Here is a 24,051-nt window from a genome sequence, read left to right as displayed (position 1 = left end):
TTTCAAGTGGCAAACGACGTCTTTTCAGGAAATTTGTCATCAAAGAAAGCTGCTTATTTCCCAGAATATCCTAGCCGGATTTTTTAAAACGTTACCGTGAAATGGACCTTTTGCGTCCAACAGTTTTTTCAAAGGAGCAGTTATAGAAACTAAGAGCGTAACCATTTTTTTTTCTCTTCTCCTACTTTCTTCCTCCTCGCTCTTGCTTTTTCTCCTTTCCTTTTCATTCGTTAGTGTGATTTTTGAGCTTACAAGGCCCAAAAAAACTGCCTTTTGAAGCCTTTTCACTCAATGACGGCAAATTTCGTTAGGTTGGTTCTCAAAAAATAGGCTAGATATATCTGTCTGAGTTCCTTAAAACGTGGCCAGTAGGTTTTCGCTTGGTTCCGGGCGCAGCCCGGCTCTGGGCCACTTCGGTCTCCAAAAAGGTAGAGTTCTTGACGTCTTTGACGGCACGGGTGGACCCAGGGACTGCCTTAAAGGTGGATGGGTGGCTCAGGATTGAGGGCAAAACTAGAGGGGTAGTGAGGGGGCTATTTTAACACATTCCCTTGTAAAGAGCAGTGTTTACTAGGGGCTTTGACTGGCATCTTATGTTTACTTTGCCCGAGCCAGCTGAATCAGGCGTCTGCTGCGTCACCAGGGGAGAGGCGCAGGCAGTAACCCAATGTCCCTGGTGGGCAGGGTGAAATTCTTGGTACTTAGCAGAGGACCTGTAGACACTCACTGAAGCCATGTTCACATAAATTGTAACGTTGAAATTACAGGTAAAATCTTTATCATCATTACCGTAATCGTCATCGTCATCGTATTATTATTATTTTAGTGTACCAACTCTGAGGAGTTCATACTGTCTAAAATAGACCAATCTTATGCAGGAAAGTGAAACGAAATATCGAAGTTCTTTTGCCAAAGAGGAAGGTAAACCTGTTCGTTTTTTTTCTTGAACAAAATACACGTATCACTTTTTTTCCTTTCATATCACTTTGAAATATATACTATTAGTTTGCAAAGATGTCAAATTAAAAGATATAACTTGAAGTTTAATCTATCCAAAACATTTAAAATGGACTTTTCCTTTAAGTTAGAATCGCCAACTTCAGGTTTTAAACGGTTAACTGATTTTCAGTTTTGCACTTTGCACTGTCACTTGACATTTTCTTCAGTTAATTTGGAGTTTGCTTCCTCGGCCAATTCGTTGACATACTGACCGAGGTGGGCGAATTTTATGAAGGTATAATAAAAAAATAATAAATGATATTTTGATAACTCACTGTGAACTGGATATTAAATTACACTTGATAGACTGGTATTTCCGTGCAATTTGAGGTGGAATTTATATTATGAGCCAGGTTGTAAGTTCCCCTTAAGTATCCCTATCACGTTTGTTTGTTTGTCAGCTTTGTTAAAAATAAACTAATGGTAACTACTGGATTGACTTGGGGCTTGACATACTTGTATTAAGGAGCTGTGTATCAACTCTGATATTCCGCCCCAATATGCCATCTTTGATAGCATCTTCCAAAGGCTTTAAGGGGTCGCTGATGTTTCTTTCAAATCGTAGGCGAACAATAGCAATGGTGCTTCCTTCTCTGAAAATAAAATATATCTTAGGGCCCATTTACATGGGGTTGGGTGACCCCAGGTGGGTGAGGTAGCCAGCTCAGGTGGGGAAAAAAATAAAATTGCCATCCCTTGGTGCCTCTCTGAAGATTATTGAATGCTATCAGAGCACTTAAAAAAAAAAACAAAAATGGTATGCAAACACCGTGTTTTCGCGGTAAATTCTCTTCTATTAGACAGCCTCTCCACACCTTTCATGTAAACATGATGAGACATTATTATCGCGAAGTGTCGGATATTTTCTTAACCTACTTTATATCATGAACTTGCCCAGAAGCTGGCAAATGAAGACGAGAACGTAGCATCGATCGCGGTTTAAGCTAGCCTGATTCTCAGACGTCCGTGGTCGTTCGCGGTCGAGAGGGAGAGGAGCGAAAGGGACCGAGAACGACCTCGGACGTCTGAGAATCAGGCTAGGTTTAAGCATGTTTAACTTGTTTTTAAAACAAAAATTTTTTGGAATGAATGGTAAAACTGCTATTGGCATAGATAAGGCTTTCGTATGATCTGCGAAATTGTGCAGATCTCCCCTTTATCTCATCATTATCATACTAATGTCCATCCAGTAATTGCTAAATAAACTTCCATTTTTAACAAGGTTATGACCCGACTGTGATTAGTATATCACGGATGTAAATTAACAAATTAAAGATGAGTTTCAATTCTTTTCCAATGCCCTCCAGCTATCGTTTATTCGGATACAGTTTTCTTCTGTTTTTTTCTTTCTTTTCTTTTAACAATTACACGATTGCATGTCAACGATAAACTGCTACATATGTCATATATACCTGAATTCCACAATAGTTATACCATATAGTTGCTTTTCGCTATTTTGAGATTGGGAGTAGATTCTTGCAATCTGTTAAAGAAACAGGTGAAATTCCTTCAATACATTTGATAGCAGACTGATAAAAGACAGACACCCTGTTGAAGCCACAGATGAAATAAAACCCTTACATGTAAATCCTGGAAGTTCACAGTATTACTCAAATAGATATGTGCAGTTTTCCAGTCCTAAGTGTCGTTAATTAGCCGGGGTTTTTGGGTATTTTGTTTGGTGTGGGTTTCCCATCATTTCAGCTTGTAAGTAACCTAAAGAGCGAGGAATTATTCAGCCATTGCTTAATTCTGTATTTCTCGGTTATTGAGCAAATGAAAATGGAAAGTACAGACGACAAAAGGGTAATTGACTTACTTGTGATATGACGTTTGATTTCAAGGCTTTATATTCAATTGCATTGGAGTTGTTAAACGCTTGCATCCATCTGATGTTTGTAATTCTAATTCCAAATTCATGATCCTCACACTGGTTTTCTGGACCTGTCAAACGTAGACATAAATAGAGATAAGTAATTATATTTACTTAAAAAATTAGAAGCAAGACGGACGTACAAGGACGTACAAGGGGGAGGGGGTTGGATGCCCCTCCCCCCCCCCCCCCCGCAATAAGATAAAACATCAGTACCTGACATTTTCAGTAGTTGTTCATTCATCCTTCGCGCACATTTTGAGAAAGTTTAGTGATGGTCAGTTGCTATGGTTACGAGATATGACGCCTTACGGCTAAAAACATGCAAAATGCTTATTTATAAGTTATTTTATGTAAAGCACAAAAACATTATCATTTCTCGCAGTTTTAACCTGATTTCTAATTCTTGGTAAAATCCAAGATGGCGGCCAGGATGGCAACCATTTTTGGTGACGTCACAGGCCTCCAGCAGCGCCAACATCCCTCAAATATACCTCATCTTGTTAAGACCATCAAAGGCTTTCCACTAAAGGTAAAATCGTTTCAAAATACTGCAACATATCAAAAACCCCGGGGAGGGGTTCCATCCACCCTCTCTCCTCCCCGCTTGTGCCACGGTGGGGGTATGAGTTTGCGTGTACGTCCGAGGGTCACGTCATTCTTTAAATATAAACCTGTCTGTGATACTATAAACTGATAACAGCCCTCAAAGTATCTTTCTGCAGGTAACTGCAGGGCGTTTCAAAAATCGCCACACGTTTAAAAAGGAATTCCAAGACAGTCTTAGCTTCGACGATTCCCGATTCTAGGTACTGGATTTCGGATTCTTTGTCATCGGAAGTTGGATTCTGGATTCCAATCGTTGGCGGGTTTTCCTGTTTCCTTCAGCTGTATTCCGGATTCCAAATTGCAGGATTCCTGGATTCCAAGCCAAGAATTCCTGGATTCCCAATTCCACAAGCCAAAATTTCCTGGTTTCTGGAATAGAGAATCCCTTAAATGGGACGACAATGAATGCTGAGCTTTTCCAAAGGTAATAACGCAAAAATGGGCTAATAAATGTCTTTCAACTACACGTTTAATTCAATGCCTGCCCTCTGTCTCACATGAAAAGATAGAATAGTTTCTGATCCACGCTGAACTGAATAACGTGACTCATCAGTTCTTTTTAAGAACCAGTTTTGCCACACTCATCAATGACGGAGACAAATGTCGTCGTTAGGGCAAACTTTTATCGAAGTTCCAAACTACTGCATTCAATAGATTTTAGCCTATCACGACAATTGTTCACAAGAAAATAACAACTTATTACTTCAATTGCATTGCTTACTTTTAATGTTAAAAACTGAAAATAAAAATTACTTACATGCTATGTTAACCAGGGCAGGGCGAGAGGCCTCTCCGACTTTATTTTTTGCTGTGCATTTGTAAGATCCAACATCCTCCCTCGTTATGTTAACGAGATGCAGAACTGGGCCAGTAACATTAAAAAGCCTCAGCGTTTTGCCCTCTTTGCTCCATGTGACTTCTGGGAATGGGTCGCCAGATGCACTGCATGTCAGCATCAAATTTTCTCCAACGCTGACTTTAGACTCTCTCTCTGGCTCCGTTGTAATTCTTGGAGGCACTGTCCAAAACAAAAAACGCAGATATAACAACTGGCTTTCTTTCATGATTTTGGGCATTATTAAAAAAATAAGCTGGAAATGATTACGTCAGCCACAGGAGCCATCAAGCTGCTTTTAATTAATAGACGAATCTTTGCTGACGTCATCGCCGTTCAATTTTCCTCGTTAGCATACGACTTAACAAGGCTCCTGACTTAACTCAGTTGGAAGCCGTGGTCGTATAAAAGGCAAAAGTTGAAAGAGCCGATTAAGTTGAGCAATTTTTGCAATTTTCAGCTCTTTGCAAGCAATATTGAAGGAAATATCAGCCATCAAAAACTTTTAAATTGCTGGGTGGCAAAAAAGTTAATGAGCCATACATTCTCTGTAAAATTTCGAGTTTTTAGACAACAATTTCTCCGAAACCATTTGGTGTATTAGGCTCAAATTTTCAGAGATAACTGCAAACTGTTATGCCCTTTCAATATTCAGAGTTTTTATTTTATTAGCGTCATCAGATAGTGATAAGCATATGTTACTGAGGCAAAAAGTGTAAACAAAGATTCGCCTATTGCAGGTTACTCAGGTACAGAAGTCTTCAAATAGAAGCATCCTTTATTTTTAAACCCTGTAGAACATCCACTTCAAATTCAGTTAAAACATGTAAAGAGGAAACAGGGGGGGGGGGGAGCCGTAAATAATAATTCGAAAGGTCAGTCATGGCTAGATTTTAAGTTCGACCGTCTTAAAAAGGAAATTTTATTATTATGTAATATTTATTCCAAAATTAGAATGATGTTGTTTTGGTCCTTCTTAGACTTCTTACCTGCAAATTCATCTAGAACATTTACTCCGCGAGTAAATGCGGACTAGTATCATTGATACCTTTCCCAGAGGGAGTTAGAGTTGATAGAATAACTTTCTGAAATGGTAGTTTTAGAGAATTCAGATTGGCGATTTATAAGTACAGTTGTAAAACTATGAATACACGTTGCTATTAAGTGTTCATCAAAAAAATTTGCGGGTGGAGATGGCAAAATGATGTGCATGCAATAAAGTATAGTGTGTGAGTGTGTGAGTGTATATTATTTTATTAAAAACTGAATCATTGGATAATGCAATCATAGAGCTCTGATTGGCTTAGCCACCATGGTATATGAGCCATTATACCATGCTCTCCAAACAAGGTTACTGTAAGCGTCTGCTCAAAATTAAAAACCAGCTGAAAATCGGTTGTTTTTACAAATAAAGTCGGAAAGAATTTTCGCTATTTCGTGGGCGTTTTTAATAAAAGAATTATTCCACTTGCGCTTGATGGATATGAGATGATTGTAGCCAACTCATATCTAACGCGCACTCGTGCAATTATTGTTAAATATTTGTTCGTTCATTAGTTGTGTTTGTTATTTTGCACAGCCTTAGGGAGGCTTTTAATGGACTAAGTTTACAGGACGTTTTTCAGGTCGCCGGAAAGGATAAAACGTTGACTACGTTTTTTTTCTTTGATGTCAGTCTATACTGTACAGTCAGAGTCCACAATATAATGGTAGGAACTGTAAAACCATGTCGAAATTGAAGAGATCAATCGACAACTGATCTCTCGAAGCGCTTTTTACTGTTATCATGACTGTTTTTGCACGGAGAAACTTCAAATCATATACAGCATTCATATATTGTGTACACGACGAAAAATGACAAAGCACTCAATATTCAGTCTTGCCGGCGATTCTGTATGCAAATCATTTCACGATTCACCATACCTATGATTCCTACGAATTTCAGAACTAAATCGTAAACTTTGAAAACAATTTGCCTAATACATTTTAAAATAATTAGGCGACGGCGACAATTTACCTTTACGTTGTTTATTTTACGTTTTGCGTGAAATAGCGTGAATATTTCATCTCTACGCGACCAATATAATCTTAATTATGGTTAATTGTTTTCGGAAGGCCCGAAATTCATTTTTTAAAAATAATCGCTCTATCTAAAGAGTCCTTTTATGGTTAGTTAATTTACGCAACGAGGGAACCTTTGCTCTGCTATAATTATAAATGGATGTATAATTTACAGCATGATTGAAAGTATTTTACTCAAAACTAAACCGCGTGAGGAAAACGGGTTTTAAAATATTAATTGATAGTTATGTCTGTAGTTTGTAGTGTCGTGAAAAATGATGGATTTGTGATGCAATAAACTATGAATATACTCAGTATTTTCAAACTTTACCTTAAAGTCAGCTAACCATAACATAGAATGAGGCTTTTGAAACATTATGGCACGTGCAGAAATTGTAAAAAAGGCAATTTCGTTAATTTCAAATTAAGGCCGGGCACGCAAGAACGAACTCACGTTCCATTGAGGAAGTAACTGATGCGAAGCTTACCACAACAGTACTTTTGAAAAAGGGACTGTCAAAAATACATAAGCCGCCATTCAAAGACTTTTCACAAGAGTTTCAGGATGACGTAAAGTAAATTTGGTTTCATAAATCTCTCTCACACTCAATAAAGGGAAAGGTGTTTTGAAAGACGCCTTAGCCTGAAAATGTTAAAAATAACTGAAAAACGTAGAAGTAAAGAGATACTTTACTTACCAAACACTATTAACTGTACTTGGTCCGTAAGACTTGGCTCAGGAAGGTTATTTTTGGAGAGCGATACCACGATAGAATATATGAACTCGCCGTCGTTGGTCACGGGATTTCTCAAAATCAGTGTAGCTGGAATGCTTGCACTGTAGTTTGAAATAAATTTCGGAAAAACATTAAACGCTCCTCCTTCTTTGTTGGTTGCAATATCTTCTGATGGATCAGCATCATCTCTTCGCCTTTGAAATGTGACTCTATCAATGAATTCGGATGGCTCCGTAACGAAAGTCCAGACGAGTTTCAGACTCTCCCCAGTGTTGTTTACTCCTTCAACCAGAATTGTTGGTTTGTCAGGCTGTTTGTCCCATCTTATTGCCTCTAAGATAACCCAAGGAGAAACAATGCATCATTTAGGTATTATTTGGTCGGCAATGACTGTAACAAAATGGACATGTATAGAATTTGCTCACTAGAGACCTTTAGCATCAGGTTTTTCTTGTCACGTGACCACGGTCTTGCGGTCGCGTTTGCAGTTTGCAGTTCACGTTAGACCGGTAGGAAGGGCTTCCAGGGGTAAGTGACTTACGGCAAGGTTTTTTGCCACTAAAAAAAAGGAACAGCCTCGCGTTTAAAGGAACGAAATAGCTTTTTATGTCCGTCTACGATGTAGCCTGCGTTGCAAGCGTTTCCGTTTGGTTTCGGTTTGAGGCAAACTTAACAAGTTAAAACAAATGATTATCCTTGCCGTTGGCAGGTGTGGCCGGTTTTTTCTTCTACCAATATAACACTTCAATCTTCGAAAAGAAGGATCATGGAAAGTAGAAACAAACGCAGTCAGTATTGCGCGAAATTGACGGTTTTTACACCCGGCTGGTAGCAACTTCTCTGACAGTGAAAGAACCTGAGCAGATAAACTGTAAGAAATGCAGATAAGGAATGAAATCAAGATGATGTAACGTTGAAATTGCCATTATTTTCTGGTGACTGCGGTGAGAATTTTCATTGGGGTTGCTGTCTTGGTTGTCGTCAAGCTCAGTCTCTGAGTTAACTTGCCATGGGGAGGGAAGGAGCCTCCATGTCAATCCCTAGAAGGGGAGGGTGTTGGAAAAGCGTGGTATAATCCGTTAGTCTCTCTGGAGACTCAGTTCATTGATCATCTGTCAGCCGTCAGTTTGTCATCCCAAATTCTTGAAATGTTTCAGGCCGATTCGCCAGTGAAAGGTTTCCCCTCACCCACGTGCTCGGCTGCGAGGCCGTGTCAGGTCTGAGGGGTGACGTGGCCTTGAATGCTCTGCTTAGGGCTAGCTTAAGTCTTAAGCTGCCTCTGTCGAGTAGAGCCGGCTTAAAGCAGCTAGAGATGGCCGGGTTGAGAATATCTTTTTGATGGAGATGAATTCAATCTTTCTTTACTAGCCAGGAACCAAGAGTAGAGTCACCTTAAAAGGCTAATGGGTAAGAGCTGAGTTTCTTTACAATATTTACTTTATGTAAATCAAGTTAAGCTGTGTGGCCTAGAGTTTCCAGCTGGTGCGGCCGGAAGATGTCATTGAATGGTGACAGGAGAGAAGAAATGAGGCGAAACTGGGTCCGGAGGTGGCCTCCTTCTTCGAAAACACAGGATTTCTGGCCAACGTTGTTTGCAAAGAATTCTAGTAATCTTTCAAAATGTGCTATTTTCAAGTGGCAAACGACGTCTTTTCAGGAAATTTGTCATCAAAGAAAGCTGCTTATTTCCCAGAATATCCTAGCCGGATTTTTTAAAACGTTACCGTGAAATGGACCTTTTGCGTCCAACAGTTTTTTCAAAGGAGCAGTTATAGAAACTAAGAGCGTAACCATTTTTTTTTCTCTTCTCCTACTTTCTTCCTCCTCGCTCTTGCTTTTTCTCCTTTCCTTTTCATTCGTTAGTGTGATTTTTGAGCTTACAAGGCCCAAAAAAACTGCCTTTTGAAGCCTTTTCACTCAATGACGGCAAATTTCGTTAGGTTGGTTCTCAAAAAATAGGCTAGATATATCTGTCTGAGTTCCTTAAAACGTGGCCAGTAGGTTTTCGCTTGGTTCCGGGCGCAGCCCGGCTCTGGGCCACTTCGGTCTCCAAAAAGGTAGAGTTCTTGACGTCTTTGACGGCACGGGTGGACCCAGGGACTGCCTTAAAGGTGGATGGGTGGCTCAGGATTGAGGGCAAAACTAGAGGGGTAGTGAGGGGGCTATTTTAACACATTCCCTTGTAAAGAGCAGTGTTTACTAGGGGCTTTGACTGGCATCTTATGTTTACTTTGCCCGAGCCAGCTGAATCAGGCGTCTGCTGCGTCACCAGGGGAGAGGCGCAGGCAGTAACCCAATGTCCCTGGTGGGCAGGGTGAAATTCTTGGTACTTAGCAGAGGACCTGTAGACACTCACTGAAGCCATGTTCACATAAATTGTAACGTTGAAATTACAGGTAAAATCTTTATCATCATTACCGTAATCGTCATCGTCATCGTATTATTATTATTTTAGTGTACCAACTCTGAGGAGTTCATACTGTCTAAAATAGACCAATCTTATGCAGGAAAGTGAAACGAAATATCCAAGTTCTTTTGCCAAAGAGGAAGGTAAACCTGTTCGTTTTTTTTCTTGAACAAAATACACGTATCACTTTTTTTCCTTTCATATCACTTTGAAATATATACTATTAGTTTGCAAAGATGTCAAATTAAAAGATATAACTTGAAGTTTAATCTATCCAAAACATTTAAAATGGACTTTTCCTTTAAGTTAGAATCGCCAACTTCAGGTTTTAAACGGTTAACTGATTTTCAGTTTTGCACTTTGCACTGTCACTTGACATTTTCTTCAGTTAATTTGGAGTTTGCTTCCTCGGCCAATTCGTTGACATACTGACCGAGGTGGGCGAATTTTATGAAGGTATAATAAAAAAATAATAAATGATATTTTGATAACTCACTGTGAACTGGATATTAAATTACACTTGATAGACTGGTATTTCCGTGCAATTTGAGGTGGAATTTATATTATGAGCCAGGTTGTAAGTTCCCCTTAAGTATCCCTATCACGTTTGTTTGTTTGTCAGCTTTGTTAAAAATAAACTAATGGTAACTACTGGATTGACTTGGGGCTTGACATACTTGTATTAAGGAGCTGTGTATCAACTCTGATATTCCGCCCCAATATGCCATCTTTGATAGCATCTTCCAAAGGCTTTAAGGGGTCGCTGATGTTTCTTTCAAATCGTAGGCGAACAATAGCAATGGTGCTTCCTTCTCTGAAAATAAAATATATCTTAGGGCCCATTTACATGGGGTTGGGTGACCCCAGGTGGGTGAGGTAGCCAGCTCAGGTGGGGAAAAAAATAAAATTGCCATCCCTTGGTGCCTCTCTGAAGATTATTGAATGCTATCAGAGCACTTAAAAAAAAAAACAAAAATGGTATGCAAACACCGTGTTTTCGCGGTAAATTCTCTTCTATTAGACAGCCTCTCCACACCTTTCATGTAAACATGATGAGACATTATTATCGCGAAGTGTCGGATATTTTCTTAACCTACTTTATATCATGAACTTGCCCAGAAGCTGGCAAATGAAGACGAGAACGTAGCATCGATCGCGGTTTAAGCTAGCCTGATTCTCAGACGTCCGTGGTCGTTCGCGGTCGAGAGGGAGAGGAGCGAAAGGGACCGAGAACGACCTCGGACGTCTGAGAATCAGGCTAGGTTTAAGCATGTTTAACTTGTTTTTAAAACAAAAATTTTTTGGAATGAATGGTAAAACTGCTATTGGCATAGATAAGGCTTTCGTATGATCTGCGAAATTGTGCAGATCTCCCCTTTATCTCATCATTATCATACTAATGTCCATCCAGTAATTGCTAAATAAACTTCCATTTTTAACAAGGTTATGACCCGACTGTGATTAGTATATCACGGATGTAAATTAACAAATTAAAGATGAGTTTCAATTCTTTTCCAATGCCCTCCAGCTATCGTTTATTCGGATACAGTTTTCTTCTGTTTTTTTCTTTCTTTTCTTTTAACAATTACACGATTGCATGTCAACGATAAACTGCTACATATGTCATATATACCTGAATTCCACAATAGTTATACCATATAGTTGCTTTTCGCTATTTTGAGATTGGGAGTAGATTCTTGCAATCTGTTAAAGAAACAGGTGAAATTCCTTCAATACATTTGATAGCAGACTGATAAAAGACAGACACCCTGTTGAAGCCACAGATGAAATAAAACCCTTACATGTAAATCCTGGAAGTTCACAGTATTACTCAAATAGATATGTGCAGTTTTCCAGTCCTAAGTGTCGTTAATTAGCCGGGGTTTTTGGGTATTTTGTTTGGTGTGGGTTTCCCATCATTTCAGCTTGTAAGTAACCTAAAGAGCGAGGAATTATTCAGCCATTGCTTAATTCTGTATTTCTCGGTTATTGAGCAAATGAAAATGGAAAGTACAGACGACAAAAGGGTAATTGACTTACTTGTGATATGACGTTTGATTTCAAGGCTTTATATTCAATTGCATTGGAGTTGTTAAACGCTTGCATCCATCTGATGTTTGTAATTCTAATTCCAAATTCATGATCCTCACACTGGTTTTCTGGACCTGTCAAACGTAGACATAAATAGAGATAAGTAATTATATTTACTTAAAAAATTAGAAGCAAGACGGACGTACAAGGACGTACAAGGGGGAGGGGGTTGGATGCCCCTCCCCCCCCCCCCCGCAATAAGATAAAACATCAGTACCTGACATTTTCAGTAGTTGTTCATTCATCCTTCGCGCACATTTTGAGAAAGTTTAGTGATGGTCAGTTGCTATGGTTACGAGATATGACGCCTTACGGCTAAAAACATGCAAAATGCTTATTTATAAGTTATTTTATGTAAAGCACAAAAACATTATCATTTCTCGCAGTTTTAACCTGATTTCTAATTCTTGGTAAAATCCAAGATGGCGGCCAGGATGGCAACCATTTTTGGTGACGTCACAGGCCTCCAGCAGCGCCAACATCCCTCAAATATACCTCATCTTGTTAAGACCATCAAAGGCTTTCCACTAAAGGTAAAATCGTTTCAAAATACTGCAACATATCAAAAACCCCGGGGAGGGGTTCCATCCACCCTCTCTCCTCCCCGCTTGTGCCACGGTGGGGGTATGAGTTTGCGTGTACGTCCGAGGGTCACGTCATTCTTTAAATATAAACCTGTCTGTGATACTATAAACTGATAACAGCCCTCAAAGTATCTTTCTGCAGGTAACTGCAGGGCGTTTCAAAAATCGCCACACGTTTAAAAAGGAATTCCAAGACAGTCTTAGCTTCGACGATTCCCGATTCTAGGTACTGGATTTCGGATTCTTTGTCATCGGAAGTTGGATTCTGGATTCCAATCGTTGGCGGGTTTTCCTGTTTCCTTCAGCTGTATTCCGGATTCCAAATTGCAGGATTCCTGGATTCCAAGCCAAGAATTCCTGGATTCCCAATTCCACAAGCCAAAATTTCCTGGTTTCTGGAATAGAGAATCCCTTAAATGGGACGACAATGAATGCTGAGCTTTTCCAAAGGTAATAACGCAAAAATGGGCTAATAAATGTCTTTCAACTACACGTTTAATTCAATGCCTGCCCTCTGTCTCACATGAAAAGATAGAATAGTTTCTGATCCACGCTGAACTGAATAACGTGACTCATCAGTTCTTTTTAAGAACCAGTTTTGCCACACTCATCAATGACGGAGACAAATGTCGTCGTTAGGGCAAACTTTTATCGAAGTTCCAAACTACTGCATTCAATAGATTTTAGCCTATCACGACAATTGTTCACAAGAAAATAACAACTTATTACTTCAATTGCATTGCTTACTTTTAATGTTAAAAACTGAAAATAAAAATTACTTACATGCTATGTTAACCAGGGCAGGGCGAGAGGCCTCTCCGACTTTATTTTTTGCTGTGCATTTGTAAGATCCAACATCCTCCCTCGTTATGTTAACGAGATGCAGAACTGGGCCAGTAACATTAAAAAGCCTCAGCGTTTTGCCCTCTTTGCTCCATGTGACTTCTGGGAATGGGTCGCCAGATGCACTGCATGTCAGCATCAAATTTTCTCCAACGCTGACTTTAGACTCTCTCTCTGGCTCCGTTGTAATTCTTGGAGGCACTGTCCAAAACAAAAAACGCAGATATAACAACTGGCTTTCTTTCATGATTTTGGGCATTATTAAAAAAATAAGCTGGAAATGATTACGTCAGCCACAGGAGCCATCAAGCTGCTTTTAATTAATAGACGAATCTTTGCTGACGTCATCGCCGTTCAATTTTCCTCGTTAGCATACGACTTAACAAGGCTCCTGACTTAACTCAGTTGGAAGCCGTGGTCGTATAAAAGGCAAAAGTTGAAAGAGCCGATTAAGTTGAGCAATTTTTGCAATTTTCAGCTCTTTGCAAGCAATATTGAAGGAAATATCAGCCATCAAAAACTTTTAAATTGCTGGGTGGCAAAAAAGTTAATGAGCCATACATTCTCTGTAAAATTTCGAGTTTTTAGACAACAATTTCTCCGAAACCATTTGGTGTATTAGGCTCAAATTTTCAGAGATAACTGCAAACTGTTATGCCCTTTCAATATTCAGAGTTTTTATTTTATTAGCGTCATCAGATAGTGATAAGCATATGTTACTGAGGCAAAAAGTGTAAACAAAGATTCGCCTATTGCAGGTTACTCAGGTACAGAAGTCTTCAAATAGAAGCATCCTTTATTTTTAAACCCTGTAGAACATCCACTTCAAATTCAGTTAAAACATGTAAAGAGGAAACAGGGGGGGGGGGGGGGGGGGGAGCCGTAAATAATAATTCGAAAGGTCAGTCATGGCTAGATTTTAAGTTCGACCGTCTTAAAAAGGAAATTTTATTATTATGTAATATTTATTCCAAAATTAGAATGATGTTGTTTTGGTCCTTCTTAGACTTCTTACCTGCAAATTCATCTAGAACATTTACTCCGCGAGTAAATGCGGACTAGTATCATTGATACCTTTCCCAGAGGGAGTTAGAGTTGATAGAATAACTTTCTGAAATGGTAGTTTTAGAGAATTCAGATTGGCGATTTATAAGTACAGTTGTAAAACTATGAATACACGTTGCTATTAAGTGTTCATCAAAAAAATTTGCGGGTGGAGATGGCAAAATGATGTGCATGCAATAAAGTATAGTGTGTGAGTGTGTGAGTGTATATTATTTTATTAAAAACTGAATCATTGGATAATGCAATCATAGAGCTCTGATTGGCTTAGCCACCATGGTATATGAGCCATTATACCATGCTCTCCAAACAAGGTTACTGTAAGCGTCTGCTCAAAATTAAAAACCAGCTGAAAATCGGTTGTTTTTACAAATAAAGTCGGAAAGAATTTTCGCTATTTTGTGGGCGTTTTTAATAAAAGAATTATTCCACTTGCGCTTGATGGATATGAGATGATTGTAGCCAACTCATATCTAACGCGCACTCGTGCAATTATTGTTAAATATTTGTTCGTTCATTAGTTGTGTTTGTTATTTTGCACAGCCTTAGGGAGGCTTTTAATGGACTAAGTTTACAGGACGTTTTTCAGGTCGCCGGAAAGGATAAAACGTTGACTACGTTTTTTTTCTTTGATGTCAGTCTATACTGTACAGTCAGAGTCCACAATATAATGGTAGGAACTGTAAAACCATGTCGAAATTGAAGAGATCAATCGACAACTGATCTCTCGAAGCGCTTTTTACTGTTATCATGACTGTTTTTGCACGGAGAAACTTCAAATCATATACAGCATTCATATATTGTGTACACGACGAAAAATGACAAAGCACTCAATATTCAGTCTTGCCGGCGATTCTGTATGCAAATCATTTCACGATTCACCATACCTATGATTCCTACGAATTTCAGAACTAAATCGTAAACTTTGAAAACAATTTGCCTAATACATTTTAAAATAATTAGGCGACGGCGACAATTTACCTTTACGTTGTTTATTTTACGTTTTGCGTGAAATAGCGTGAATATTTCATCTCTACGCGACCAATATAATCTTAATTATGGTTAATTGTTTTCGGAAGGCCCGAAATTCATTTTTTAAAAATAATCGCTCTATCTAAAGAGTCCTTTTATGGTTAGTTAATTTACGCAACGAGGGAACCTTTGCTCTGCTATAATTATAAATGGATGTATAATTTACAGCATGATTGAAAGTATTTTACTCAAAACTAAACCGCGTGAGGAAAACGGGTTTTAAAATATTAATTGATAGTTATGTCTGTAGTTTGTAGTGTCGTGAAAAATGATGGATTTGTGATGCAATAAACTATGAATATACTCAGTATTTTCAAACTTTACCTTAAAGTCAGCTAACCATAACATAGAATGAGGCTTTTGAAACATTATGGCACGTGCAGAAATTGTAAAAAAGGCAATTTCGTTAATTTCAAATTAAGGCCGGGCACGCAAGAACGAACTCACGTTCCATTGAGGAAGTAACTGATGCGAAGCTTACCACAACAGTACTTTTGAAAAAGGGACTGTCAAAAATACATAAGCCGCCATTCAAAGACTTTTCACAAGAGTTTCAGGATGACGTAAAGTAAATTTGGTTTCATAAATCTCTCTCACACTCAATAAAGGGAAAGGTGTTTTGAAAGACGCCTTAGCCTGAAAATGTTAAAAATAACTGAAAAACGTAGAAGTAAAGAGATACTTTACTTACCAAACACTATTAACTGTACTTGGTCCGTAAGACTTGGCTCAGGAAGGTTATTTTTGGAGAGCGATACCACGATAGAATATATGAACTCGCCGTCGTTGGTCACGGGATTTCTCAAAATCAGTGTAGCTGGAATGCTTGCACTGTAGTTTGAAATAAATTTCGGAAAAACATTAAACGCTCCTCCTTCTTTGTTGGTTGCAATATCTTCTGATGGATCAGCATCATCTCTTCGCCTTTGAAATGTGACTCTATCAATGAATTCGGATGGCTCCGTAACGAAAGTCCAGACGAGTTTCAGACTCTCCCCAGTGTTGTTTACTCCTTCAACCAGAATTGTTGGTTTGTCAGGCTGTTTGTCCCATCTTATTGCCTCTAAGATAACCCAAGGAGAAACAATGCATCATTTAGGTATTATTTGGTCGGCAATGACTGTAACAAAATGGACATGTATAGAATTTGCTCACTAGAGACCTTTAGCATCAGGTTTTTCTTGTCACGTGACCACGGTCTTGCGGTCGCGTTTGCAGTTTGCAGTTCACGTTAGACCGGTAGGAAGGGCTTCCAGGGGTAAGTGACTTACGGCAAGGTTTTTTGCCACTAAAAAAAAGGAACAGCCTCGCGTTTAAAGGAACGAAATAGCTTTTTATGTCCGTCTACGATGTAGCCTGCGTTGCAAGCGTTTCCGTTTGGTTTCGGAGCAAAGAAAGACCGAGGAACGGGATTCTCGGTTTTGGCCGCGCGAGAAATGAAACAAGAGCCAAAAAATGAAAGTGAGGGGAGGGGAAGGGGAACCAACCCCTCCCCGCTCTTTTACTTGCGCCATTTTTCTTACGGTCTTTGACCCTCGTTCCTCGTTCTTTGCTCCTAAACCACACGGAAATGCTTGCTACGCAGGCTAACTGCGATGAGTTTGTTGGATTTTTGTTCTCGAATCAATGAATTATTACTGTTTTTTGGGCAATAGAAGCAATGCACTTCAACTTGATGAAAAATAAACAACATGGGAACGCGTAGTTCAAATCGATTTTATATTCCTTTCTGCTGTCCTAACATAAGAAAGTTTCCTTTTCCAGTCTAGAGTTAATTTTTTTTTCTGTCTGCTTGTTACTGAATTCATAACTTAACTCAGTCTCTGTTTAGTTCCTATTTTTAACGTTCGGTATCACTCTGCGAATTTCATTTTATTTCATATAAGCCTTCTGGTTTCTTCTGGGCTCCCTTGCCAACTTACAATTCCTATATGTATTCTTGTATTGTATTATATTTTGGCTAAATAAAAATGAACTGAACTGAACGCCTTGCTAAAATTGGAACTCCCGGAAACTTCAAACGCGTAACGGCAAACTGCAGTTTGCAGTTTGCGGTTTCTCATGAAAAACTTGATGCTAAAGGTCTTTACTGACTTACCAGATTGATGCAACTCGCCCCAAGTAAGGGAATCCGAATTCGAGCATCTGGCAAATTTTTGCATGTGGAATCGGGAATCCGGGACCTTGGAATCCAGAATGCCACTGACAATTGGAATCCGGAATCCAAGTTTCATTGAAAAAGATCTGGAATCTAGTAATTGGAATCCTGAATCCACGGCGTGGAATTCAGACTCCAAGAATGTCTTGGATTCCCTTACATAAGGCGATGCAACGACGCGAAAATCAGTATGGTGGCAGAAACCCAGCGAGTAACCCGTTTTCCGTGACTTGTATTCATACTAACTGAAATAACTAACGTGGTATTTGAGAAATTCAAGAAAAAGTCTCTAGTTTAATAGAATGGTACGGAGTTATTCTTCTGTGGAACAATAAGTTGTTTTGTTGATGGCAAGAAATTGGTTATACACCAGGCTCACTGGTTGTGCGGAAGACTAGTGAAATATTTCAGCAATGATAAGGGCACTAATTTGGTTAGATCGCTACAAACAAAATTAAACACGCACGCCATTTAGTGGTTTGTAGTTATCTTAAAGTTTATAGTCGGAATGATCCACTTTAGAAAGCTGGTTTACTAACTTAGAAAAAACGCCACTGAAACGTAGTCAACAGTAGACTGCTTGCAGTCCACCTTTTCTCTTAAAATCCGTCTATTTCTTATCTCGGCCAGCGCGATTGCAAACAACGACGTTACGTTACAATAAGGGATTAGGACCAGACGAGAAAAGACGGACTGCGGACTCTTTTGTAGTAATAAACAAACCCTCCGTCAGCCCAGAAACGGTGTAACCGATTGGTCAATTTTACAGCTGTTGACTGGTCTGTGGGGGAGATGCAAGCGAAAAAAAATAGTCACGCGTCACAACCAACTGCGAACAGTTACGAACCTAGCGGTAATCGCTTGTAAACTAAAATGTTAAGGATATCTTACAGAAGGAAACTGATGTAAATTTCATCAAGAGAAAGGAAATCAAGGCAATCTTACCGGATTTTAAAAAAAGTACAAATTTTCAGTTGTTTATGTTCTATTTATAAATCGTTTCAAGTTACTCAGGTTTAATTGGTTAAATAAACTACCTTGACAGCTTCGTTGTCCCCAGACAGAACAAAAGAGTCAGCAGTCTCTTATTTTTTCTTCTCGGGCTTACGCCCTCCTTTATCGTGCCTCGCGGCTTCGCCGCTGGCGGCATGCTTGGGTTTTTTCGGGCAGTAACTTTGCAAAGAAAAATAAGAAACTGCTCGCAGTCTAAGTCAACAGTTACCGGCACCGTACAAACGACTTCACAGTATTGACGGACTCAAGCAAACCGAACAACGACAGAATCACTGGACAGCCGAGAATTTGACTAACAATAAACGACTGTTTAACTGTGACAATAGAACGATCGAAACGCACCAATGACATTACGAGTCTTCATAGCCAATAACATCACGGCTTAACTGACAGGCGACCAACAACATGGCGAACTGACACTGAAGTCAATAACCAGAGATTAGTGCCATCAACTGACGTGATACAACTCACTTTGACTCTAAAGATATTACTACCGTACAGGTTGTCGAAATGTCAGTCACTGTCAACAACAGTCCTATTGAGTACTGGGTATGCTCAACCTACTTTCTTTTTCATTCTAAACAGGTTTTGATTTAATATGCCCTTCGGGTTGTGAGATTTGTATTGAGGTACAGGTAGTCAGGCAGGTAGACTACTTCTCCCAAAAACCGACGGGCTAGAGACAATTTTGCGTACATGTAGCTAAAACGAATAGTTTGCTTGAATGTGTCACTCTTGTTCTCAGTAATAAAGTGAAAACCAACCAGAGCATTCTTGTCATGCTTCAGTTGTTTCCATCGCGAAAAGCCTCAATGGACATTGCTTTTTTCGAAAGAAAAAAAAGCACTCATCTTCGGAAACTTAATCCTTCTACTAAATTGATGACAGCTCCATCAATGAATTATTTTCAGCGCATCTTTCTACGAAGCGAAAGGAATATGACAAAGTACGTGATAAAAGAAGCCAACAGCAAATATTGTATAAAGTAATTATACGTGTTGTAAGAAGCACTTCGTCTCTTCCCTCTTTTCCTAACTTCCTGTTAAAATGACTTATGCACTTTATGTAACTTATAACAGTGTGATATGATTGGATAAAATAAATTTTCCGACACCTTTACTCCTAGGCCGCAACTTAAATCCTAAGAATTTAATTATTTTCTTAGAAAATCCTAGGAATTCCTAGCAATTCTTAGCGTCATTTCGAAAGGGAAGTGACATTTAAATGAATTTTGTTTTTCATAGTGGAAAGAAGGGCAAAAATAATTTTTTCCACTATGCACCGCTGTACAGAATATACATTCCCTTACAATACAAAGCCTTCCTGGTAGATTGATGTTTACAATTTTAATTGGTGTAGTTGAACGTTCGCTTGGTAGGCGCAAAGGTCGACTTTAGAAAAGCGTCCTAGAGCTCCTGTTAAACTCCAACACTCAATTTCGCGTAACCTGCGAATACAGCCGTTTCCCCTTGCTCCTCGCTGCTAAGAACGTTTCGCCAGGAAGAACGTCTACGACTCAGCGATAGAAATTCAATACTCGGTGATGACGTAAAATATCTTCGGAATCTGGTTAGGAGCTCTGATTGGTCGACGTAGTGGTTATATTGTTTTACCTATATTGTTTACGAATGACACACAAAAGGCCACAAAGGTCAAATTTAAACGTGATGAATCTACTTCAAAAACAGTCAATATTCCTAGAATATATTCTTCTTTAGAAAACGCATCTGAGTTTTGCTGGAGCTCGTTCGCAAAAGATCACAAAACTTTACCATAATCGACCAGGAGAAACATAAGATCAAACAAATTTACATTTGGAACCCCATGACAGCGGGTTTGTTAAGTAAACATTGATTAACGTCGTCAGAATGGAATTTCTGTCACTGAGTCGCAAACGTTCCTCCTGGCAAGACGTCCCTGGCGGCGAGGAGCTAGGAGGAAAGGCTGCATTCGTAGGCTAAATTTCGCGATGAACGTGCTCATTAATCGTTTAAGGAAAATTTTGGTTTCAGGTTTTAGGGTATGGTAGAGAACATTGAGGGTTGTTTACGTCGATTATCGTTTATATATATAGCACAAAAACAAAGCTGAAATATGAATGCTCAACGTCGCAAGTAAATAGTATAAACAACATTTGAACCTTACAAACAATTAATGAAAGGTGTGGCGACAAAATCGCTGCGCTCACGTCATCTGCACTGTCTAAAGCACAAATCTTTTGGAAATTTGACTCCAGTCAGATTGGGTCACGACCAGGCAATAAAAAAAAAGAAGCCAAGAGAACTGAGGAGACTCTATAGTCGCCAATCTTATTTACAATGTGTTAGCACGTACTAGTCACACTTACCTGAGCGACCAACGGTCATTACAAGTAAAGCCACCATCATAGGTATCAGCTTCGCCATAGTTGTTCTTTAGACGTAGCAGGGATCTACACAAAGTAACACTTCGGTTAGAGCGCCAAATAGGTGCCAAACGAGTTACAGCTGTAACACTGGGTCACGATAGCACGTTATTCTTGCGGAGCGCTCTGCACCCTTTCACAGAAAACGATTAAACTCAACGAGCTCACACGCGATGCCAGTGCGCATGACGCGTTCTTTCAGCAGACGCAAATCTCGCAAATATTAGCTTCCTTACTTTTTACGCTTGTGAATATTGTATCTCTCGTGTGTGCAGTGAGGCCTGTACAGGCATGCTAATTTGCTGTTAAAACGGTTACCTGAGGATCGGTTTCATTGACCGGAAAGACTCAATGGTATCATTGATATTAACTTTTCCTATAACGTCTAAACACATTTCTTAATGAACATTGGCAGGTAGAATCAGCATCCTGGTTATTTCTGCAAAGAAGCGTTCGTAAACACTTGAATTCGCGTTATTTTAATGGTCATTCCTCTCAATTTCAGTCAGCGACTGAAAAAAAGACAATAGAATTTAACTAAGGAAAAATCGGAAAGAGTTACGAAACGTGCTTTCGCGAATCATGTATCCTTTAATATTGGCCCAACTTTTTACAAGCCATGATGTTCGGCACGTTTAATTTGTCTTATGTGACAGCTTCAGAGATAGCAAGCCCAATGCCAATAGAAATGACGAACTCTTGAACTTCTGTTCACCTTCATCTATACTATTTGAATGCAAATGAGCAAACGGCTAAAAAGATTGTAACATATATAACTTTCGCCATCGGCGACATTTTCTAATAACTTTTACAAGTAGAGAAATTCATTGTATTCATATGTCTGACTTGCTTAAGCTTTTTACATACAGTAAAACCTCGCTTTACGCGCGGACACTCGCTTAATAAGGACTCCTCATTAAAGGCCATTTGCGATGGCGTCATTTTACCACTACGACCGGAGTCCTTAACGGTTTTCCTTTTATATTTAAATTTGGTAATCCCAGCGAGGATTAAATGCCAATCCCCTAATTTGCACAAGAAAGCTAAACCCCGAAGGATTCTGGTAGTAGTAGTAAAATGGCGTCAACGTGCAAGTGGCCTATTACGGAAAGTTTTCTTTGTCCCTTGGAAAAAAAGCCGTTTAATACAAACACCCCGTTAATATGGACACTTTCTATGGTCCCCTCAGTGTCCGTATTAAGGGGGTTTGACTATCTATCCCGCTTTACGGACACCCCATTATTACGGACAGTTTGCTTTGTCCCTGAGGAGAGAAAGCCCTTACAATTTTTATATCATTATGCATGCCAAGTTCATTTAAAAAAAAAAATGTTTCTTTCTCGTTTTACTCTTCACCCTTCACTCTTTTCGTTCCTAATTCCTCGCAATGATAGCTTTATGAAGGTTATAGATGTATAATTTGCCCTCTTTTTAAAACAAAAAAAGTCTGAATTTTTCACTTAAATAACATGACCCGCTTAATACGGAAACTTTCTATAGCTCTATATTTAACAATTATTCCTCGAGCCCGAATGGGCTCTGAGTCAATATCCCATGAGGCCAAGGGCTATAGTAAAATCCAACTAGTTGGTCAAAAACATCGACTGGACAAAACAACTTTAGCTAGCAAAACGTGATTTAGCCCCCCATTGTTTTGGTTTTCAAAGCTGGCGCTTTTCGCTACTAGTGGGCTATAACATAAAGCCTAGTAGAAGCTCAACCAATCAGAATGCAGCATTGATAATAGACCACTAGTTGGATTTTACTAAATATATATAGCCCCCTCGGTGTCAGTATTCAAGGACTTTGACTTTTTTAACAGTACTCTTTTTCAGACGCAGAAGACCGTCGAATGCAACTCCGTGGCTTTGAAATCAACGACAACTTGGCCAAATCTTCTTTATCAATATTATAATCTCAAGTAATACGAATGGGACAGATTAGATGATCGAACACAAATGAGCTGAATATAAACTGTCAAGTCATATAAAGAAAATAAATTAGAATTAGAATTAGGGTTAATATTTTAGCGACTATTCGCGCCAGTCCCTTGCAACGCGAGTATAAATAAGAGCTCCGCATCTCATTTCTGCCCAATTTGCGTAAGAATCCATTCGCTCTGTTAACCGATTCTTGTTTTATTAAGAAGGCTGACGAACCTGTCCCACCCCGGCCAATGTTACACAAGCTCCAGCTCTGCTTCAAACAGCCCAATTGCCAGTACAGTGCCGATGACTTACTTTCCCTCGCCCGTGTTTCGCTGGCACTATACTCCCAGTTTGTTTACTGCCCTTCCCTTGGCTCCCGTAATGTTTTTACACGTTAATGTTTTGCTTTTGTATTATCCAGTAGCGGTGTTATTCGTACTTTCCCTCGCTATCTGCAGTTTGTGCAGTGTTCTTCCCTCGGCTCCCATAAAGTTTGTTGCACGCTTGTGTTGTCTTTTGCTTTATTCTGTAATTTTTTGTTTTGCGTGCTTAGCCTCACAAACATCGGGTTTGTGCAGTGCTTTTCCTTCGACTCCCGTAAAGTCAGTTACACGCTTTTGTTACTCAGGCCACTTAAGGCATGACTATCTAATTAAATATGCATATTTTGATAGAATGCTATTTAGAACGGTTTGCTAGTTCTATCAAGGATCCTGAAAACTGAACTACAAATGAAGCTTAATGGCCTTAGCTATATGAGTGCATTTTAGAAGCTCAAATTTTCGTCATGTGACTGATAATTGAGAATTAACGGTCAAAATATTTACTCTAAAATGGGGAAAGGATAATGATAGAGCAACAAGTTCTTTTAGGTACATTTCAGAGGCTATTGAAAAGGTTCTTATAAATTCGCCTTGTATGTGTGTTTACGTTATATAGGAATCGGTAAATAAAGGGAAAAGGGTCACGTGACTTATTAATTAGTTAAATAGCTAATAGGATAAATAACATTTTCAATCATACAAGGCGAATTAACGATTTACACTGTTTATGTAACATTTTGGTAGTGACAATTCCTAACATTAAGGTTTGCAACCCTTCCCCGTTTAGGAAAACGTGTTTTGTGACGTCATTGACGATTTAATGTCACCTGTTATTTGAAATCACGTTCCACGTATTTTTTTTTCCTTGAGACACATTCGTAGTTCACTTTTCAGGAGCGCTGATGGAAGCAAACCGTTCTAAATAGCATTTACTAAAATATGCATATTTAATTAGGTAGCATTAACTACGTCGGCATGAGTAAGGATATGGAAAAAAGGTTACCACAACCGTATTCATGATTTGAGGCCCTATTTAAAAGCCTTCCCTGATTTCAATGTTCTTAAAACCTGCAGGGAATATTTCTTGACGA

General features: G+C 39.1%; 3 protein-coding genes across 3 annotated transcripts in view; all 3 read right to left on the bottom strand.

Annotated features, from left to right (window-relative positions):
• Window positions 1-24,051, bottom strand: part of LOC140949909 (uncharacterized) — a 192,482-nt gene that overhangs the window by 7,115 nt on the left and 161,316 nt on the right. The gene's annotated exons all lie outside the window — the stretch shown is intronic.
• LOC140949912 (neural cell adhesion molecule L1-like protein) lies at window positions 2,098-7,501 on the bottom strand. Its single transcript, XM_073399065.1, has 4 exons — window positions 7,076-7,501; window positions 4,239-4,499; window positions 2,819-2,943; window positions 2,098-2,482 (listed from the first exon to the last, which is right to left on the bottom strand). The coding sequence occupies exons 2-4, from the start codon at window positions 4,435-4,437 to the stop codon at window positions 2,402-2,404; spliced, it is 405 nt and encodes a 134-aa protein (XP_073255166.1). The 5' UTR covers window positions 4,438-4,499; window positions 7,076-7,501; the 3' UTR covers window positions 2,098-2,401.
• On the bottom strand, window positions 7,068-20,767 carry LOC140950803 (uncharacterized). Its single transcript, XM_073400025.1, has 7 exons — window positions 20,653-20,767; window positions 15,825-16,196; window positions 12,980-13,240; window positions 11,562-11,686; window positions 11,155-11,225; window positions 10,199-10,335; window positions 7,068-7,447 (listed from the first exon to the last, which is right to left on the bottom strand). Exons 1-7 carry the CDS (start codon window positions 20,708-20,710, stop codon window positions 7,068-7,070), a joined length of 1,404 nt encoding a protein of 467 aa, XP_073256126.1. The 5' UTR covers window positions 20,711-20,767.

The sequence above is a fragment of the Porites lutea genome, chromosome 10 (assembly GCF_958299795.1).
Source record: "Porites lutea chromosome 10, jaPorLute2.1, whole genome shotgun sequence".
In the NCBI taxonomy this organism is placed as follows: Eukaryota; Metazoa; Cnidaria; class Anthozoa; order Scleractinia; family Poritidae; genus Porites; species Porites lutea.
The sequence above is the reverse complement of the archived record's forward strand: the minus strand, read 5'-3'. Positions and strand labels throughout refer to the sequence as shown.

Bases quoted from the DNA above. Each gene is read 5' to 3' on its own strand.
- LOC140950803 (XM_073400025.1), bottom strand. From the start codon at position 20,710: ATGGCGAAGCTGATACCTATGATGGTGGCTTTACTTGTAATGACCGTT. The intron at 13,241-15,824 runs GTAAGTAAAGTA...TGTTTTGGACAG, and splicing joins AGTACAGTTAATAGTGTTTG to TGCCTCCAAGAATTACAACG. The intron at 10,336-11,154 runs GTATATATGACA...TTTTATTTTCAG, and splicing joins ATAACTATTGTGGAATTCAG to AGAAGGAAGCACCATTGCTA.
- LOC140949912 (XM_073399065.1), bottom strand. From the start codon at position 4,437: ATGCTGACATGCAGTGCATCTGGCGACCCATTCCCAGAAGTCACATGG. The intron at 2,944-4,238 runs GTAAGTAATTTT...TACGTTTGACAG, and splicing joins TGCCCTGGTTAACATAGCAT to GTCCAGAAAACCAGTGTGAG. The intron at 2,483-2,818 runs GTAAGTCAATTA...TTTCTTTAACAG, and splicing joins AATCAAACGTCATATCACAA to ATTGCAAGAATCTACTCCCA.